At 56.4% G+C, this 19,873-nt stretch overlaps 4 protein-coding genes and 1 non-coding gene across 5 annotated transcripts, besides 2 other annotated features; 3 read left to right on the top strand and 2 right to left on the bottom strand.

Moving 5' to 3' along the window:
- Positions 1-1,225: 1,225 nt before the first annotated feature.
- Positions 1,226-2,122: a sequence feature (repetitive element).
- Positions 2,077-3,037: a sequence feature (repetitive element).
- A 361-nt stretch (positions 3,038-3,398) lies between these two features.
- On the top strand, positions 3,399-5,726 carry CYME_CMP022C (hypothetical protein; the record flags this gene model as incomplete). Its single annotated transcript, XM_005537673.1, has 1 exon — positions 3,399-5,726. One exon carries the CDS (start codon positions 3,399-3,401, stop codon positions 5,724-5,726), a length of 2,328 nt encoding a protein of 775 aa, XP_005537730.1.
- A 461-nt stretch (positions 5,727-6,187) lies between these two features.
- On the bottom strand, positions 6,188-8,923 carry CYME_CMP021C (probable two-component sensor histidine kinase; the record flags this gene model as incomplete). Its single annotated transcript, XM_005537672.1, has 1 exon — positions 6,188-8,923. One exon carries the CDS (start codon positions 8,921-8,923, stop codon positions 6,188-6,190), a length of 2,736 nt encoding a protein of 911 aa, XP_005537729.1.
- Positions 8,924-10,117: 1,194 nt separating this feature from the next.
- Positions 10,118-12,543, top strand: CYME_CMP020T. Its single transcript, XR_002461518.1, has one exon. It is a non-coding gene; the product is annotated as a hypothetical transcript (transcript).
- On the bottom strand, positions 10,727-15,205 carry CYME_CMP019C (hypothetical protein, conserved; the record flags this gene model as incomplete). The annotated part of the gene is made up of 1 exon (XM_005537671.1): positions 10,727-15,205. The coding sequence occupies one exon, from the start codon at positions 15,203-15,205 to the stop codon at positions 10,727-10,729; it is 4,479 nt and encodes a 1,492-aa protein (XP_005537728.1).
- Positions 15,206-18,183: 2,978 nt separating this feature from the next.
- On the top strand, positions 18,184-19,326 carry CYME_CMP018C (probable coclaurine N-methyltransferase; the record flags this gene model as incomplete). Its single annotated transcript, XM_005537670.1, has 1 exon — positions 18,184-19,326. One exon carries the CDS (start codon positions 18,184-18,186, stop codon positions 19,324-19,326), a length of 1,143 nt encoding a protein of 380 aa, XP_005537727.1.
- Between the last annotated feature and the right edge of the window lie 547 nt (positions 19,327-19,873).

Raw genomic sequence — 19,873 nt, 5'->3', positions numbered from 1 at the left:
GTGGTCGCGCTTTGCAGAGGCGCCATCCTGCGCTCCACCAGGTGCCCTCTTCCTCGAGCGCATGCGTTCGGGTTCAAATCTCGCATCAGAGGTATCCAATGCCAGCATCAAACGCCGCTCGTCGCGTGTGCAGAGCTCCTCACCAAGCTCTAGTTTCGTGAGCAAGAGTCGAAACCGACTTTCTGGGCGACGTAAGATACGTGACATCGACCGCGACTGCGAACCGAATACACCATCTGCAGTTGCCGCATCTGCGAGCTCTTCCAGATGCTCCCAGGCAACGACCTGGCGGTATCCCGGAGTCTTGGATGCCTGGTCCGCGATCTTCGCGACTTGCCTCACAAAAGGACTGCCTTCAGCCTGCAGTTCATGCTCGCCTTTCCGCCAGTACGACCTAGCGACTGATGCGACGCCAAATACTGAGTTGGGTGAGTCGACGCGTGCTGCCAGTCTGCTTTAGCTGTTCGAGATCGGCAAGGAATCGTCTCGCAACACGGTCCATGGCATCGTCCGATTCTATTTCCCAGTCACACGACTCGTACTCTATGTCTTGCTCTAAAGATGTACGCGACTTGTCGAGTACCTCAAGTGCCTTGGCTGCCAGCCCTGCACACTGCATCCCAGAAAGCACTTGCTCCTCGGGTGTCAGTTTCGCATGGACGAGTGCTCGCAGCTCTGCAGGCGATGCAAGCTTGCTCAGATGACCGGCTTCCTTGGCTTTGCGCCACCTTTGATGCAGCTTTCCACTCTCTCGATGCCCGGGTTCAGCTTTGGCTGCCATGAGAGCTGCTGCGCGTGCCATTGCAACAGAGATCCGAGCGTGGTGGTTAGGAGGAGGTCAGAAAACTGAAACCATCGATATGATGGTCTCTCCAAAGCGTCTAAGTCTTCAAGGCAGTAACCGGACTTGTCGCTTCCGCTGTCAATCAGCAGAAAAGCGCATAGCGTACGCCCCGTGCCGCACAGAGGAAGCAGCACGTTGGTTTCGAAGATCGACAGAAGACGTTTTTGATAAACAATTCGTCTCTGGAAACACCACCAAACGCCTTGCAAAAGAGAAACGCTGGAAAGCCAGTGTACAAGAGTGGCGCTTCTCACACCGTCCGCCGTAGACCGAATGTCTACCCATCGATGTGCAGACGACTGTGCTGGCGTTCAGCAACTGGCCACCTACTACTGGTTTCAACTTCTTCTGGTATCACTCCATTTTGGGAGGTTGCCTCGCAAAGTTGGCTCTCGCCAACTCCGGGGGTCTTCTTTCCAGTACTGCACACCTCCTTACACTGATGGCGGCGTTAAAGTCTCAATTCACGAACTCTATTCGTTTCTTGCCATCAGTAGTTGTAGTAACCAATGCGAGTAGTCCTCGAAGTTTCGCCCTCCTTGCCATTTGCATTTCCGTCAGCGAGCCGCTGGCTTTTCTCCATCGCGACCCTCTGAAGTGTACAACACAGCTCGTGGTGTGTAGAAGATGTTCGAAACTCATCTAAAGGTATTTCGACATAACCATGTGCGCACTCCTTGTACGTTCTTGTCGTTGGAGCTGGTGTACACCCTTTTTGGGGCATCCATCGACCTGCCCCGTATGCTACTACGAGCCTTTGGCTCATGTCCTCCTTGAGGGCGCTCAACTGATTGAAAAAGCTGGCGTATGCTCGCTGTTTCCAACAGTACAGGTTCATACGCAGACGAGCCCACCTGAACTTTGTGCATTCTTTCCAAAGGCTTTCGTCATGAGCTGCGTGAATGCTCATGGCCTCTCGAAACGCTTCCATGTCGGCTCCGCGGCTCGTCACCCGGCTGATCGCTTCCAAATTCCCTTCACTCCTGAATTCGATGTCTCACTTTTATTCCTTGCATTCATTATACCGGATTCTCGGTAATATCTCGCTCATGAGAGCTTCAACAGACTTATGTCTTTCTGACGTAAGTTGCCGTCAGAGCCATCTTCCTCACGCTTGGGTGCTGCGATGGTAACGATGTGGGTGTTCCCGGGATCCATGCCAACGGCAAACGCGTTCTTCTGCGCCTCCAGCGCCGTTGGGCCCGTCTCCTGGTCCGTCTTCGGCTTCGCCCGTGGCGAAGAATATAGACGAGAAGGACGCGGATTCTGTGACGCAGGAAGTGGAAAAGTACAACCTTGTAGACGGCTCGGCGAAGGATGTAGATGAGAATGATGGGGATCCTGCGATGCAGGAGGTGCAGGATAACGACTTTGTCGTTGGCGTGGACCCTGGGAATACGAATATCATAACCATCGCTGTACCAAAGTGTGCGGAAGATGGGACTGATGGTAACTTACGTCAGAAAGATATGCGTCTTTTTGAGGTTCTCGAGAGCAAGATGCTATCGAGGATCCGGTATAATGAATGCGAGGAAGAAAATTTGTACGTGGAATTCAGGAATGAAAGATCACCTGGAAGCTATGAGCGAGGTGACGAGCCGAGGAGCGGGCTTTACAGCTTTTCGGAAATTCATAGAAGATCGGTTTGCGCATTGGGATGCGCTGTGGGAAGAATATACAAAGCCCCGGCCGGCTCGTCTGCGCATGAATCTATACTGTGGGAAACAGCGGGCGTTCGCGAACTTTTTCAATGAGTTGAGCGCCTTGAAGGAGGATGACAGTCAGACGCTCGTAGTCGCGTACGGAGCAGGGCGATGGAAGACCCAAAAAGGGTGTACACCAGCTCCAACGACAAGAACGTACAAAGAGTGTGCACGGCGTTTCGTCACGATACCGATAGATGTGTTCCGAACGTCCTATACACAGCATGAACTGGGGTGTACACTTCAGAGAGTGGAGATGGAAAAGTGACAGCGGAGCCCTGAAGATATAAAAAAGTATGGACCGCTGACGGAGGAGCAAATGGAAAGGAGGGCGAAAGTTCGTGGACTCCTTGCATTGGTAAGTACAACCAATGATGGCACGAAACGCATGGAATTCGTGAATCGCGACTTTAATGCCGCTATCAATATAAGCAGATGTGCAGCGCTGGAGACGAGACCTCCAGAGCGGACAAGAATGAACTTTATTGGACAATCTCTCAAATTCGAACTATATGAGAACAAGTTGGAAGCAGTAGTGAGTGCCCGGTCCAGAAAGCCTAGGAAGCGTCTGCACTTCAGTTGGAGACTTTAAGTCTAGGGCACGGTTGCCGCCACTACTGTACACGCCCGAAGTCGTTCGACTTTAGAGCGGCGTTGATGGTGCGGTGTCGGGCGTGCACGAAACCGCCGCTCGAACGTTAACGCGCATCACGAGCGAGCCGGAGGTGCCGCCTCGTTCAGAGCGCTCGACTTGGAGAGCGTGCAGGAGCACGAACGCGCTGTGCGTTGAACCACTATTTTCTTGCTGATCTTGAGCATAGTATGCAACAGACGATTTACGTTTGAGTACCATGAAGTTCTCAAAGCAGCTCATGTACAATGCAGTTGCAGAGTGGCGGGAGCACTATCTTGATTATAGCGAGTTGAAAAAATATATCTCCCGACTGGGCAGTGTGCGACAGCAGCTCCGCAAGTACGGGGCCGGTGATCCCGCCATGAGCTGTTCACCGCTTCGTGAAGTTACGCTAGCTATATGGATTCGTGGAGACGCGGTCTGTGGACGGGGTGCTTCGTCTTCCACTGCTTCGGTGTCGAGTCCGCCCCCAGAGGAGGAAATTGAAGTGGATACGCTACATGCGAGAGCGACAGCAAGAATAGCCCCGCTCCGTTCCCCTGTGGAACACGGTTCCTGGGGTGCGGAGGCAGTAGCATTAGCACCAGAAACAGCTGATGGCGCTGGTGCTGCACCCCATGCTCAGACGGACGCTAAATTCGAGCGTCTTCCTTCAGACGCGGCCAGCGCGCCAAGCACAGGACTCGAACACCACGCGACAGAGCAGGAGCGAGCCCGTCTGGCCCGCGTGTCGGTTATCTCTGCTGGCTCGGAGGATATCGAGCAGCGCACGCGGGCTAGTGTGTGGATGCACGCCATTGGAAACGAGAAACAGGTGTCGGGCGGGATATCTGCGCAAGCGAGCACCGCAGTGGAACCTCGGTCTGCTTCACCGGGCGATTGCAGCGAATCTGCACGGGGAGCAACCAGAATGCCCTCGGGGGTATCGCAGGTCTCAGAATCGCCTGGATGGGTGGAGGATCACGCGGAACGTTTGCGGGTCGCGGACATGGCATCCTCCGGGGGCGCTAGCGCCGCAAATGACAGCAGGACTCGCAACCGCAACACCGTTACCAAGAACGATAACGATAATGACGATCATGATGATGATGATGATGAAAGCGATGACGACGACGACGACGACGACGACCACATTGGTGACCCGGGTGGCAACGCGTTGCGTTCACAGCACAGCTTCTCGGTTACGGGATGCGTACCTGATTCTCTGAGAGGTTTCCCGAGCGCTGGAGAAAATGCAGGGCACCGCGACGCACCGTGCCCAGCCGCACGCGTACCTCTGAATGGTGCGCAGACGGCACCTGCGGAAGACGAGGCTGCGTCGCCGAGTGTTCATCAAGATGCTCACGCAGCGGGAACAGCACGAGCAGCAGATGCACACGTTACTGCGTTGAATCTAACGCCAGCGATGCATACGGATACTTATCCACGACCGTTAGCATCGCCATTGGCCAGCACGGGGGACACCAGCGCTGCTGCGATCGAGCGTCGCGAGAGTCGTAGCGCTCGACTGGCTCCAGCGCTCCGGAAAACGGCCAGTGCGAATGTGCTCTACGAACTAGAGCACGGTGCACCGCGTCATGCACCCAGCGACTATTTTGCGGCGGCGCCTGAGCGGTCCGCCAATGCCTGCTCGTCCGCAGCACCGCCACCGCTGCAACTCGCGAGGCCGCTTCCGGGCGCCGCACTGCGAGAAGACGCTTCCGCTAGACGCGATGCACCAGGCACGAGTCCGCGAACGTCTGTTGGCTCTGACAGGGCGTCGCCAGCGTGCTACCCAGCATCGGCTGTACGGAGCAAGCCCGTGCACGAGCGCACCCCGCTCCTGGGGGAAATCATTCCACCCAGAACACCTCCTGCACAGGATCGTAACGAGACGCCTCCGGGAGCTTGCTGCAATAAGAGGCCACCGTCTCGTTTTCAAACCGCCGAGACGACTCATACACTGGCATACTCGAGCCCGCTCGCAGCGCCCGTAGTCGCAGTGCCGCAACGATCCACACTTGCGTCTCGGAACCCGACGATGAGAGCGCAGCCTTGGAACGGTGCGCTACCCAGCACACCGCTCATGTCGAGCGAGCAATGGGCTCAATCGCATCGGGAGGCCTTTTGGCGAATGGAACGTCGCTTCTTCGAGCGCCTCCATATCGAAGCTGTCAAGGTAGACGCTTTCTTTTGCGCCATGGAGCGAGAGCTCGAGCGCATCTCGCAAGCGCTCGCCGTCGATGCCGAGGCCTCCCTGCGACGTCAAGACCAGCAGCGACTCGCGCTCCTCCGTCAACGGTATCGAGAGCACTACGTCGAAATCATGGAACTGGTGAATTTTATCGAACTGAATGCAACCGGCTTCGAAAAGATCTTGAAAAAGCATGACAAGGTGACAGGACTACAGACAAAGGCTGTTTTTCAGCGGCAAGTTCTCCAAACGTTTACATTCTACCAGGCAGCACAGCAAACCAGACAAACGGATACTCATGATGATGATGATTTTGATGAAGAAGATGATCATCATGCGGGTAATGGTGCACCGACGTCGTCCGGTCACTAGATAGACGACGCATACACAACGAGCGGGCCGTTTATCAGTATCGAAGCTCGCGCTTGATCAACCCGGGTGCCCGTCGCAGGAACCCCTTTCGTTACCTGCAGACTCGAGAACTCGCCATGTATCGTAAACAACAGCCTGCTGTTTATTCGGGGGAGCACCAAACCCCCGTGTCACCAACAAACAGCCGACGATGCATACGTCACGGGGCCAGGATTCCTCTCTGGGACGACAGCCGCGAAACACGCCCTGTGTGTATGTATGTCTGTCTCTCTCTGTTTGTGTATGCCTGTGTGTGTTTGTGTGTGTACGTTTGGAGCGCGCCCGCGGTTCCCCAGAAGCCGCACCCGCACCGCTGACTCGCTACCAGTCGAGACGCGTGCGCACCAGCACGACTGGCACCAGCGCAGGTGCTCGCGAACCAGCACATCGCTTGCGCGAGCTCATAGCCCCGGGAATATATACTATGAAGCGGGCGTTCCAGCCGATATTGCTCGCTGAAACACAATACCAACGAGGGTCCCTCGACGATGTGCTCGCTGCCCCGTTCGAGTCGTTGAATCCGCTGCCGGTGCGTTGACGTAGACGTGCATCTCCTCAAGGGGCGGTGCGTTCTGCGGAAGGATGTGTGTCGCCCACTGGGCATCGTTTGTGGTCCCACTGATACCGGGTGGTGAACGCGCTCGCTCTGATTGCGGCCACGGACTCTGTAGAATGACCATACCGCCCATACGCTCTACGAGCTGGCGCGTCAAGTAGAGTCCTAATCCATGCTGCGCTGAGTCAGTGTCGGATGCGCCCGACTGCATCCGTCTCGATGTTGACGGTAACGAGATAGGCGAGTTCTCGCGATTCTCTGCTCCAGCGGAGCCTGCTTCCAAACTCGCGCGCTCTGCAGCGCTGTCCTGCCGAGCGCGACGTCCTCGATAACCGCGCTCCCAAATTCGTTCCAGTTCACCACGAGGGATACCCGGACCGGTATCCCCGACGAACAGGGCCACTGCAAGATCGTCGTGTGCCTGCGGCTCCTCTGCATCGAAGGTACCACCAGGCACTGCTTCCAGGGGGCGCAGTTCCGTGATTTCACCCGCGCTGCGATCTCTGCCTGCATTCAGGGATACGAGTTGGATCCAGAGGAGGACAAGGCGACCCCGAGCGCCAGGTTGTACCGTGCCCGTATACTTGATAGCGTTCTCGAGCACGTTACTGATTGCCTCACGAAGCGCAAAGGCATCGGCGAGAATCGCAGGTACCTGATCAAGGCGCGCGCGCAGCTCAACGCCGTGCTCCATGGCCAGCGCAGTTGCAGTACCGAGCAGCGGGCGCACGATGTCGTTCATCCAACAGAGGTGTAGTCTGCCGTTCTCGAGGGCGCTACTCCTACTATGGAGTAGCTCATCATCATCATCATCATTGGTATTGCTTGGTGTCACTACTGCGTCCTGTGCATTTGTTCCTGGTGCCGGGAGCAGCAAGGAGCGTGGCGGCGGTGGCAACATCCTGCCTGGTAGCGCATACGTTGCCGCTGTTGTTGTTGTTGTTGTTGTTGTTGTTGTTGTTGTCGGGTGCGGCATCGACCTTGGCCACGGGCGTGCGTTCTTTGAGGCCGCAGCTGGCGAAACACGATCGATATCCTTCGCTGGTGGCAACTGGGCAACCTGCAAGGTCACAGTGTCCAACGGCGATAAGAGTTCATTCAGTCGCTCACACTGTACAATGATATCACGGGCCAGGTCTCGATTCACATCACCGGGGGGCAGTCGACGCAGAAGTAACTTTCCAAAGGTGCGCAAAGCCGTGATTGGGCTTTTCGCTTGGTGCAGGATATTGCTGAGTACGTCGCGAATTTGTGCGATCATGGCGCTCTCCCGAGCCTGCGCAGAGCCCCAAGTTTGGCGCTCATGACTGGACAGTACTCGCGTGTCAACCCAGTGCGCAAGCGTTTCCGACGCAGGCAGCTGGGCGCTGTTCTCCGTGCGCTTCCGGCGGTTGCGCTTCAGCGACGTTCGCTCACCTGTCGGGGCCTTCGGTTCTCGCGCTGACGCTGGAGCCAACGGGTCGGCATGCGAATGCGGTGGCGCTTCGGCTGAGGCACGGGGCTCGCATCTGGAGCCTACCTCTTGCATGTCACCGTCATTCGTCGGTGATGATGACACCACAGCTCGCGTTGACGCCTGTGATGCACCAGACGCCTTGTGCCGATGACGCTGGTCCAGTACGAGCGCTAGTGCAAGCGTCTTCGCAATTGAAACGAGTCGCACACGCTCGTCCATGGTCCAGTGCGAGGGTTCTTCGGGCAGTATTCGTGGCTTCGGCGTTGAATCGGTTCCGTGATCGCGCCAAACGACCAAGATTCCGAGCACGGTATTCCCATCAAGGAGTGGCGCCGATAATCCCCCGTCAGTCAAGGGCATTGCAGTGTCAGCGTTCAGGTCAATAAAAGGGTACTCGGGGAGCAGTCGTCCAGCGGCGACGCCACCCGGCAGTGCCGCTGGGCCTACCGGCGGACGAGAGCCAGGCGCTGCGCCAACCACCCAGACACACTGCGACTCGGGATATACACAGAGCGGCACAAACTCTAGGGCACCGTCGGGTGCTTCGCGCCGTACGCACAGTGCACAACGAGTTACGCCGAGGACACTCGCAAGTACTTCGAACTGTACGCGACAGAGTTCGATGAACTCGCGCGAGCACTGCGGAATGGTGCTCTCCGTCGTCGCTGTCGGTGGCTGCGACTTTACCGCTAGTGCTGCACTACCAGAGGGCGATTTTCGCGTTGTGTCCGCTTGCCTCGGTGTTGACTGCTCCTCCTCGTTTGTAGCACGCTCGCTGTCTGGTGAAGTCAAAGACTTGCGCGGGCGACGCTTTCCGGACGTTTGCCCAGGGCGCTTCCACCGTCGCTGGTGCTGTGCTGGCGAGTCTGCGCTCATGCAACAGCTGGACGGACCCCCAGCGGCAGCGCCTCCACGCAGCTGTACATTCGATCTAAGGTACAAATGCACCGCATCCAGCAGACCGATGTCCCTCGACAGCGGCTTCGTGCCGTGTCGCAGACAGCCAGGCCAGTGTCTACGCAGGGACGGCCAAGGCGTGGTTTCGCGCCGCAGTTTGACACAGCGAGGTTTTTCGCCAAGTGCAGGCGTCGCTAGGATGCCCCATCCAAGCGACTGTGTTCTGTATGGTGCGCAGGCAACGTCCATCAGGCTTTATCTACGTGGGCGTTGATCCCAGTACGCATACCAAGCGCCACGACAGGGTTTTTCTTTGCAGATCCCACGGGCGCTCTAGCGTCGCAGCGATGTGAGTGGCGTCTGGCTGGCGTTCCTACCTGGTGGACGCTGCGACCCTGGATGTCTTCTGCTACGCACGACCGTATAGACCAATTATGTATATAAAATTACCTATAATCATGTCGATAGCGCTTCTGTGCATCGGATGCGACCCTGGATGCCATCTGCTACACACGACCGTATAGACCAATTATGTATATAAAATTACCCATAATCATGTCGATAGCGCTTCTGTGCATCGGATGCGACCCTGGATGTCTTCTGCTACGCACGACCGTATAGACCAATTATGTATATAAAATTACCCATAATCATGCCGATAGCGCTTCTGTGCATCGGATGCGACCCTGGATGTCTTCTGCTACGCACGACCGTATAGACCAATTATGTATATAAAATTACCCATAATCATGCCGATAGCGCTTCTGTGCATCGGATGCGACCCTGGATGTCTTCTGCTACGCACGACCGTATAGACCAATTATGTATATAAAATTACCCATAATCATGCCGATAGCGCTTCTGTGCATCGGATGCGACCCTGGATGTCTTCTGCTACGCACGACCGTATAGACCAATTGTGTATATAAAATTACCCATAATCATGCCGATAGCGCTTCTGTGCATCGGATGCGACCCTGGATGTCTTCTGCTACGCACGACCGTATAGACCAATTGTGTATATAAAATTACCCATAATCATGTCGATAGCGCTTCTGTGCATCGGATGCGACCCTGGATGTCTTCTGCTACGCACGACCGTATAGACCAATTGTGTATATAAAATTACCCATAATCATGCCGATAGCGCTTCTGTGCATCGGATGCGACCCTGGATGTCTTCTGCTACGCACGACCGTATAGACCAATTGTGTATATAAAATTACCCATAATCATGCCGATAGCACGGCGTGTGGCATCCAACGGTGCGCGACGACGACGCCCGCCGCCGGAACGCGATCTCGTCAGGAGCGGGCGCGCTATCCGCAGGCACATGTAATTGAGCGTTTTACGCATCCCAGTGTGCGGCCTCCTGCGCCTCGATCGTGAGCTCGGCGGCGATCGTCGGAGAGCACGCATCGGTACAGTTTCAACACGGAGCACGTGTTGCTCGTGTGCTTGCCTTTGGAACGTGCCTAAGCACACCTAGTCCAGTTACAAGAACAAGCCCTTCTCGAGTTTTTCGCTATATACTATCCATGGTCAACTGTGCTTTCGTTTCTCCGCTGGGTCTCGTTCGGGGACCGGTTTCAGCGGGCACTAGCACCAGCGGCACAACGCTTAAGCTTGCTGTGGCGGCAAGGCGAGTTCCCGCGCGTCTTCAGTGTGCGCTGCATAGTACGAAACAAGAGCGCGCACGGCTGCCGGCAGGCTGGCAGGCAGTGCCCGTTAGCGCTGTGACCACGCTAACCTCATGGATGACCCTGGGGTCTGCCGCCTGGGCCACCGACGGCACCGGTGAGCCGCTTGGAATCGACGACTCACGTCTGCTCATCGTGCTGCTCGGTGTCTTCATCACGATGCTGGTACTCTTCATTAGCTGGTCTTCGAAGCAGGATGACGGGGATGATTTTGTTGGTGAGTATGACCCACGGCGTCGTTGAGTTTGCTCGAAGAGCGTGTACCCGTGATCTGCAGCTGGCAACCCGTAAACGTACAAGTCTCTATGTTTCCTCACCTGAACGCTCCATGTTTTATACGCAAAGCATCCGTTCAGCGACTGACACTGTCGTCATGTTGCGGAGCAGGGAACGCGCCCGCCCGATCTGCTGCAGTCATCTGAGACCTCGTCGATGCCTCCGCAAACAAGTCCTCATCCGGTGGCAGTTTGATCAACGGCTGCGAGTCACGCCGCAAGCCCAGCAAGCACGCTTCGTGCAGCAGACGATACTGGGCTGCGGTCTGAACCATACCCATGCGCTGTGCACGCAACTGCAGCACCGTCTGGGCTGTAAAGTCAGCGAAGGTTTCGCCGGGTGCCGGCCCATCACCGTGTTTCAGTTTCTCCAGAAGCAAATGGAGCGCGATCCATGTACCCGTGCGGCCAATACCTGCACTGCAGTGTACCACGACAGGGCCGTATCGAGTCCGGCTGGCCGAGCGTACCAGCGGCGCTGAGTCTCCGACTGGTCCAGCACCAGCACCAGCTGCTGCCGCTGCTGCTTGCGAACACGGCCCCATCGCTGTGCCCCGCTCCTGCAAGCTAACCGTTAACAAACGCTCTCTGGCGTCGAGGTTGCCACGGAGTCGATCCAACATGGCCGCCTGGCTAGCTCCGTAGAGCGTCCGGGCATCGTTCACGAGATCGACGAGCTGCAGGAGCGGCACCACCGACTGCGGGACCCCGTGATCCGGCCACGCCGTATACTGCAGCTGGACGAGTCGCCATCGATCCCCGATGCGCTCCAGCGGCAGCGAGACGGTGCTCTGGGTGCTAGCTGCATCCCGCTTCTGGTTGAGCGGTCGCACGCGTTGAAGCTCTATCACGCGAACAATCAACGGTGTCGTCGTTTCCGCGTCGCGTATAGCCGCCAATACCGCAGCGTTCGCATCGCTTTGCACTGAAGCACACGGCGGTTGCAGGCACCAGGCTGAGCACGCGCCCTCCACACGCCAGTGGTACTCCCGAACGATTCGCAGCTGATAGGCCCCGAATACCCCGGTTCGCATGTATGGAGCGCATTTCTCTCGCCCCTGTTCCATGGTGCGCGTAAGCATCACGATACAGGGCACTCGTTGTTCGGCGATCATGTGCCAAAAGTCTCGTTCGCTTTCATGGTTGGCACGCGGTGCCTGCGTTGCGATGTAGGCGAAGCGCCGACTCTCGGGGATCGCTCCCCGTATCCAGCTGGCGTTGATGTAGTCGGTGGCGGGGAGCCAGGGCGGCCCACCAGCGGCCGCGGACTGCACCTCCAGCAAGCGAACCCGCGTCCGATCGAAAGGGAGAATATCAGCGTAGCGATTCTTGACCCAGTTGCATGGTAGTCGCGCTGCATCCGAGGTTGCGCCTGCGGCTAGGCCCTCGCGCTCCAGGCGCCTGTCAAGTGCCCTGAAGGATACCGCGAATCCATCCGCACACGTTGCTACCGCGAATAAGGCTTCCGTCTGTGATGCTGCTGCTGCTGCTGCTGGCACAGCGTCGTTGTCCCAGTCCGCTGCTCGAAACAAGTCCGTGGCATCTGCGGCCGGCAGGCATGCGCTTGCAGCCCCAGCATCTGCAGCAGTCTCGCTGGGACCAGGACGTGTCGCGGCTTTTCGTCGTCGGCAAGCGAACGAGTGTCCGCGAAGTTGCTCGAACATGTGCAAACCAAAATGGTGTGCATGCTGTTTTGGGGCCTTGGCTAGCGGTCGATCCGCAGCTACCGCATTTGCCACCACAGGAGCCTTGAGCCGTTCGATGGTCCGCTCCAAGTCCGCTGCCAAGCGATCATACAAAGACTGTTCCAGCGACAGATCCGTAAACCCCTGCGCAGTCTGTTTCACGGCCGTGTTGCTGGCGACGGAGACGCTCTCTGGGCACCGATCCGCGGCCTGGGGTCTTGCTCCGCTCGGATGGGTACAAGCGCCGGGGCCCGAAGCGCGTTTTGCTGCTCTTTGCACACTCTGAACGGCGTGTTCGAACGAACGAGCTACTGCAGACCTGGTCCGCCTCCAGACGCTTTGGCCTTTTCGTAGCGCATGCTTGCGATCTCGGCGATGCTCTGGGAGCGTCTCCGAGGACTTTGTCGGTGCCAAGCAGTCCGCGATTCCTGGAGCGACTGCAGCCGAACAGGGTACTTTGCCCGAGCCGGCAGTCACGTGGCTCGTGTCACCTTCAACTAGTAGCGTAGGCGCATTCGAGGCGCTGCGCGAGTCCGCTCGCAAACCACTCCCATCACCGGGATCCGCAATGGTGGTGGTACGGCACCATTTGAGCGAACGTGGACCCGACGCATCCTCCGAGTCTGAGGGTTGATCTGTACGCGGAAAAGCAGGTTCGTGGACACTTGGAAAGGTTGCTTTGCAGGCGGTCGTGTCCACAGCGTGCCAAGCGCCGACACCGCGTAGCCCACACCTGGATACTGGTGCATCACCGCGATCTGCGTTGTTGACCTGCGCCCGTCCGGAGACTGGAACGTCCTGCTCCAACGCAAGACGCAGCTCAATGGACGTGGTGTGGTCCAGAACGGCCGCAGAAGGCGACAGCGCCGTTTGCTGCATCCGCTGATGGTGCTCCAGCGTCCAGCGCATTGCAGCAGCAGCAGCAGCAGCAGCAGCAGCCTCGTCGTCGTTGTCGTCGTCTTTGCTCACATCATAGGAAGCAGATGAATCCCAGGCACCGCTCGAGTACGCTGCAGTTTGCTTCGAGTCAACAAGGTGCAGCAGAGGCGCTGGTTTCTCGTGTGCAGCATCGACACCACAAGCGCCGTCTACCGGCGCAAGGTCGTGCGTACACAACGGCGTCGCTGACTTGACTAGGGCGCATCCGGACTCGCCGATTGGCGCCGACCAGGCCTGCGTTGTGTCGATTTGCGACAGGTGTGCACAAGTCACCAATGCACCTGCTGCTTGCTCATCTGGAGGTCCACGCGGCTCCCGTTGTCGCCGGGCGCTCTGCTGTGCTCTTTCAGCAGAAGCGTCTCGCATGGGCGCTGAGCGTAGCGCCCCAATGGAGTCACTCGATGAACACGAGCCGGGTGGCGAGTTCGCTGAAGGCAAATGATGCGAGCGTTTCGCACCATCATCCGCAGGAAAGGTACTCGCGTCTGATGAGAACATGCTGCCTCTCGCGACTATCGACGACGATGGCGGTGACGATGCGTTGGATGTCGAGTCATCACAACCCGACTCGGTGTCCATGAGATCGGACGGCTCATGTGCCGCGCTGCATCGCTGCGTTGTTCGGCTGGGCAGCTGCCGACCTTGAAGCAGGGATCGGAACGCGTTTGCCGCAGCAAGACTACGACGCCGCCCAGAGCCAACCAGCGTCTCCGCTGCAGTGCAGTCCAGATGCCTATCTAGTGGAAATCCGTTTCGGGTTTGTTCTTGTGCCGCGGAGTTCGTGCCTCCATAACCTGGAAGCAGCGCCATGCAAGCTGCATCTCGATCCTCCGGACGTGCGTCGTACGCACTTGCATCCGCGACACTGCTCCGAAGAGGAGGCGCATCGCCGGACGCTGCGGGAACATTCCTTAGTGAACTGAGCCCGGAATCCCGTGAACTACGTTCCCCAGTGGAAAGAGGGCATACGACGCTTGACTGTGCATGGTGCGCACACTGACTCGCTCGTTGCATGGTGCATGATGTGCATACCTCACATCGCCGCTCGTGTTGAGTGTCAGATGAGGAGCGCTCTGCATTGCCCGACGCATGCTGCGCAGTCGATACCTGTGTTTGATCATTACTGCTGCCTGCTGCTTCAGTTGTTCCGAGACCACAGCAGGCATCAGGCCGTTCTATTGGGCATTGCTCTGGCAATCTGCAGTGGTCGTTTTCGGAATCACTCGGGCTGGCGGATACTACCCCGTCCGCATTCCCAGCGCGAGAGACGCACGCCTCACACATGAATTCTATGCGATACTGGCACAGGCAAGCGCTCGTCGACTCCCTAATTGGGTGTACCAGCGGCCTATCCTCCGTCGTATCGTCGGTTTCGCTCAGCGGAGAAGCGAAAGGTGGCCGCTCCGGACGCACGTCTACCCCGCCCGATGTCGAGTCCGAATACGTTTCTCCATCGATTGCGGATGTGTCAAAGCATTCATCGTGAATCATCAGGGATGAGTTCGGCTCATCAGCGTACCAGTTGGAAAAGTCCGTCTGCTGGAGGCACGCCCCATCAAACGATCGACCCGGGAGTGGTGTCGAGTCCGGGTTCCAATGGGCGGCAGACCTGTCCAGCGGAACCTCCGCAGCAGTGCTGAATTTCAAGTCGCCCGAGACAAAGGCGTCGACTCCCATGAGCAGCGGCTCTGAAGTCGATCGCTCTCGGGGACCGGGACGCTGCCAAGCATCGTCAAAAGCTCGATGGTAAGCGTGTCGATCCCCAAGAGCTCGCTTTTGGCCAAGAGACAGCATCGACTCTTCGGGCAATGCCTGCGGGCACGCGTGCTCCCAAAGCGGCGACGATAACTGCGCCTTTCGTACCCTAGCCGGCTGCACTGGCGATGCATGCGGGCTTGGCTCCTCGCTCGTGAGGTATCTGGGACGCGACATATTCGCACCACGGAGCTCGAAGTGGAACCCAACTTATTTCTGATTCGCCGTTCCCGCAGCACAACCTGCTTTTCATGACGGTTTTCCGGCCAGCAGAGGCGGCGATTGCCCCGTGCGTCTTTCGGTTCCGCGCCAAACCTTTGAAATGCGCTACCTATGCCACGAAAACTTATTCTTCCTTCTACGCTCAGCTGAGCACGCGCTTGGATAGTCTCGAAACGAGTGCACAGACTGTGCACAAGGCGCACAGGCTCGCAGGCTGCACACTGCGCCACGGAGCAAAGGCGCAGCGTTGTACCTAGCGTTGCGTCGCAGGCAACGAACCGTACTTGATAGTGCAACACGCGCTTTTGACACTTGTTTCCCTGTGGAGTGCGTAAAATGTGCTTCAATACAGCGTTCGAAACCAGAAAGGGCACACACACGGAACGGCTGCTGCTCTCTGGGCAAACGCAGCAGGTGCTGCGGCTGGAATACTGGTCTTCAAAAAGCCGTCGCGCCAAGGCGGTGCGAAAGGCTCGGGAGGAGGCCTCTGTTCCGGCTGCTCGGTATCTTGGACAATGATACACAATTGTGGAATATGATGGCGGTAGGGCGACGCGTCTGCGCTGGATCCTCGCTGTAAGCGGATTCATTTCTATTGTTTTTTGTTTGACAAAGCGTATAGATTGGCCATTCATCGTTGATTCCGTGATTAGATATTGGCATTCGGTGAACGCATCCATCATGGTGCACGCTACCTTCAAGTTCCATGACTTGTACTTTTTATCGGATGTACTGGTTATTTCGTACGTTCTATTGTGCACCGAGGCTGCCTTGATGGTCAGCAAAAGTGCCTGTACCGATGATTCGAATGCTGCGCAGAGACTGCGAGGCATTGCCATATGACTGAGGACGTCAGCTGGAGGTATCGTTCACCCGACACGGCATCGGGATTCATGATCATTCTGGAAGCTGGAAAGCCGTGCAGAAAGGCCTGCTGCCTACTGCCTGCGGCAACGCGAAGCGGTATGCTCGGAGACGATCGGGTCTCGGGCGATGTCTAGATGCATCCTGTTCGCTGCTCTTCTCAGCGTAATCTTCGTTGCAGACGTTCTGCTCAGATCTCTCTTCAGCACCCGGCACTATAGATGCCTACGAAGTACAATCACCGTTGACTCGTCCGTCTCTAGGGCGCTTCCGCTTTGGCGATAAACTTTCGTAAATACGGAGAACGTTTCCCTGTTAAAATGGCTACCGTAGATTGCCAGAGGGATTCTCTTATCTGGTTGCTCGTTGGTGGTTCGATTCCGTTCTTCTATGCGTTCCGCATTCATTGTTGACCGGATTCGCTTCTACGCACTGCACTCGCCAGCTGAAGAACCTATTTGTTTCGGCAATGGCGTGTTCAGAAGTTGGATAGATTCTTAAATGAACAGTATATTGTAGATTGATACAATTCCAGAGAGTTTCCTTTTTGCTTTAGCGATGGGACCCGCAGACGAAAACCTGATCGTTTCGGCACCGGCGCTCATGCGAGACTTAATCGCCCATCCGAGAGATGCCTTTCAAGTGCGGGCCGCCAGGGCACGACCAAAAACCTCACCATGTACGGGCCCGACTTTCAAGAGTGCGAACATCTCCCTGCCCGCGACTTGCGCTGAGCGCCTCGAAGAACATGCACAAAAATGCGACTGTGTGCATGTAATCGCATGTCTTGCTAGCTTCTTTTCGGGTCAATCAGAGGTTCGCTGCTTCGGCCGAGCGCGCTCCGTCTGTGCATCCTTGTGTCGGGCTCATGCATCAGGCAAACCAGAAGAGAACATCCACGCTGTGACGAGTACCTATGGACATCCTGGCCTATCAGAAAAATCATGGCACAACACTGCACTGCTGTGCAGGCATTTCACGAGTGGCTGTCACAGTCCCGTGCTGTCTTTCAAGTGAGATGCGATCTGAGCCTGAACTCGTGCAGCGAACGAGGAATCGGACTCATTCCTTCCAGCAGAGAGATATGCTTGTTTGGCGATTTCTGCAACGGTTGCTGCCGTCTTGCATTGTCGTAAATGAATGCGAGACACCACGTGTTTTCGACAACATATAGAAGCGTCTCAGCTGCAGAGCATTCTATCATGGAGAGCGGTAGAACTCGGAGATGAGCGGGCGTTTTCCTTACATAATAAATTCAAAAGAGAACGGAATCGAACCACCAACGAGCAACCAGATAAGAGAATCCCTCTGGCAATCTACGGTAGCCATTTTAACAGGGAAACGTTCTCCGTATTTACGAAAGTTTATCGCCAAAGCGGAAGCGCCCTAGAGACGGACGAGTCAACGGTGATTGTACTTTGTAGGCATCTATAGTGTCGGGTGCTGAAGAGAGATCTGAGCAGAACGTCTGCAACGAAGATTACGCTGAGAAGAGCAGCGAACAGGATGCATCTAGACATCGCCCGAGACCCGATCGTCTCCGAGCATACCGCTTCGCGCTGCCGCAGGCAGTAGGCAGCAGGCCTTTCTGCACGGCTTTCCAGCTTCCAGAATGATCATGAATCCCGATGCCGTGTCGGGTGAACGATACCTCCAGCTGACGTCCTCAGTCATATGGCAATGCCTCGCAGTCTCTGCGCAGCATTCGAATCATCGGTACAGGCACTTTTGCTGACCATCAAGGCAGCCTCGGTGCACAATAGAACGTACGAAATAACCAGTACATCCGATAAAAAGTACAAGTCATGGAACTTGAAGGTAGCGTGCACCATGATGGATGCGTTCACCGAATGCCAATATCTAATCACGGAATCAACGATGAATGGTCAATGTACGTTTTCTATCCAGCACAATAAATCACAAAAGGCTGCGCGTCAATACCCCGTGCGACGATCCAAAGCGCTTCATAACTATTTGTTACGCTGTTATCCGCGTTCAAACAGGAGGCACTCCTTGCAAGTCGTTCACTTTGTTTCACGTTCGTATCAAGAGCTGGACTGACTCCAACAATGCTCTTGAGCGTGGCGCAAAGGTTGCTGGAGCGCAACCTCCTGCCCGACTGGGTGATTCGAGCAGGCATACGCAAACTCCTCCGTGAACGGCTCGCGGAGCTGTACAGTCCACTCCCAGGCGTTCGTCCTGGATCGGAGCCTGAAACTTCTCTCGTAACGATTATCGCCGACAAAGAAGAGTTGTTTCTTGAGGACTTGCATAGACGCAGTTCCATCGCAGAGCACACGACTGCTGCGAACGAGCAGCACTACGAGGTACCCAGTGCGTTCTTTGAACTCGTGCTCGGACCACGCCTCAAGTACTCCTGCGGGTACTTTGCGTGCCGCGGCACCGGATCTCTGGCTGAAGCAGAGGAGGCTATGTTGGCGCTCACATGTGAACGCGCTGAGCTCGCTGATGGTCAGTATGTTATGGACCTGGGGTGTGGATGGGGCTCGCTCAGTCTCTACCTCGCCGAGCGCTATCCGAATATGCGCATCGTTGCAGTGAGCAACTCCAAGTCACAACGGGCTTTTATTGAGAACCGCCTTGAGAGCGCCGGTTGGACTACCAAAGGTGAATCGAACCCGCGAATCCAGGTGCTTACTGCGGACATCAACGACTGGGACGGCCCCAGCAATGTGTCGGCGGGTGCCGCTTTCGATCGCATCGTGAGCGTCGAAATGTTTGAGCATATGAAGCAGTACGATAGACTGTTGGCAAAGATCGCGGGTTGGTTAAAGCCGGACGGACAGGGCAAGCTCTTCATCCATATCTTTGTTCACCGTGCTGTGCCGTACCACTTCGAGGCGACCAGTGAAGCGGACTGGATGGCTCGGTATTTCTTTACAGGCGGTACCATGCCAAGCGATAGATTGCTGTATCGTTTCCAAGAGCACTTGTTACTGGAGCGCAAATGGAGTGTCAACGGCATGCACTACGCGAACACCGCGGAGCACTGGTTGAGCAACATGGACCGCAATCGTGAAGCGGTTAGAAAACTCTTTCGGCAAGTCTATGGAAGCGAAAGGGAGGCGATCCGATGGGAGGCCTACTGGCGAACCTTCTTCATGGCATGTGCAGAACTCTGGTCCTATCAAGGAGGTGACGAATGGTTCGTTGCGCACTATCGCTTTCGAACGCGTTTGTGTTCTCGCTAAACAACGCAGGCAGTACGCCGTTTGAGGTCTGCGCGCCTTTTTCTTGAATCCGAATTGGCATAGGGTCACTGGCTCGCTCTTGGTGGCCGCCTGCCCTGGAATTCACTGCCAGTAGCGAGGTGTACGCGCTGTGAGGCTTGGAACGAGCGCTAGAGCTCGGTAAACAGCATTGCTACTTTTACGAGCTAGCATCTCTTCTTTGCGTTCCGTGCGTCTACATCGAGGTATCTGCTTCTAGACTGACGCAAAGAGGAAGCGTTTCGTGATGCGCGCTTCGGAGAAAGAATACGAGGCACGCTCAGTGCCGCGGGGCAAACACCGCAACAAGTAGAGCACTTCGTTCGTTGTGGGATGATCGGCACTATAAATGCCAACGGTGTGAGCAGGATACACATGCTCTCGTCGCATCGAAGCACTGCAAGCAAAGTAAGCGTGCGCGTCCTGACAAAATACCAGTGATGCAGTGAAACCGGGCACCTCAAACGGCGGTAACGAAGCGAGCCACGAGAAAATCCGCATCATGCCTTCATTGCGCCGCTCCAAACAA

Source organism: Cyanidioschyzon merolae, chromosome 16 (genome assembly GCF_000091205.1).
Source record: "Cyanidioschyzon merolae strain 10D DNA, chromosome 16, complete genome".
Lineage (NCBI taxonomy): Eukaryota > Rhodophyta > Bangiophyceae > Cyanidiales > Cyanidiaceae > Cyanidioschyzon > Cyanidioschyzon merolae.
Note: the sequence above shows the minus strand (reverse complement) of the source record. Positions and strands in the feature narration are given on the sequence as shown.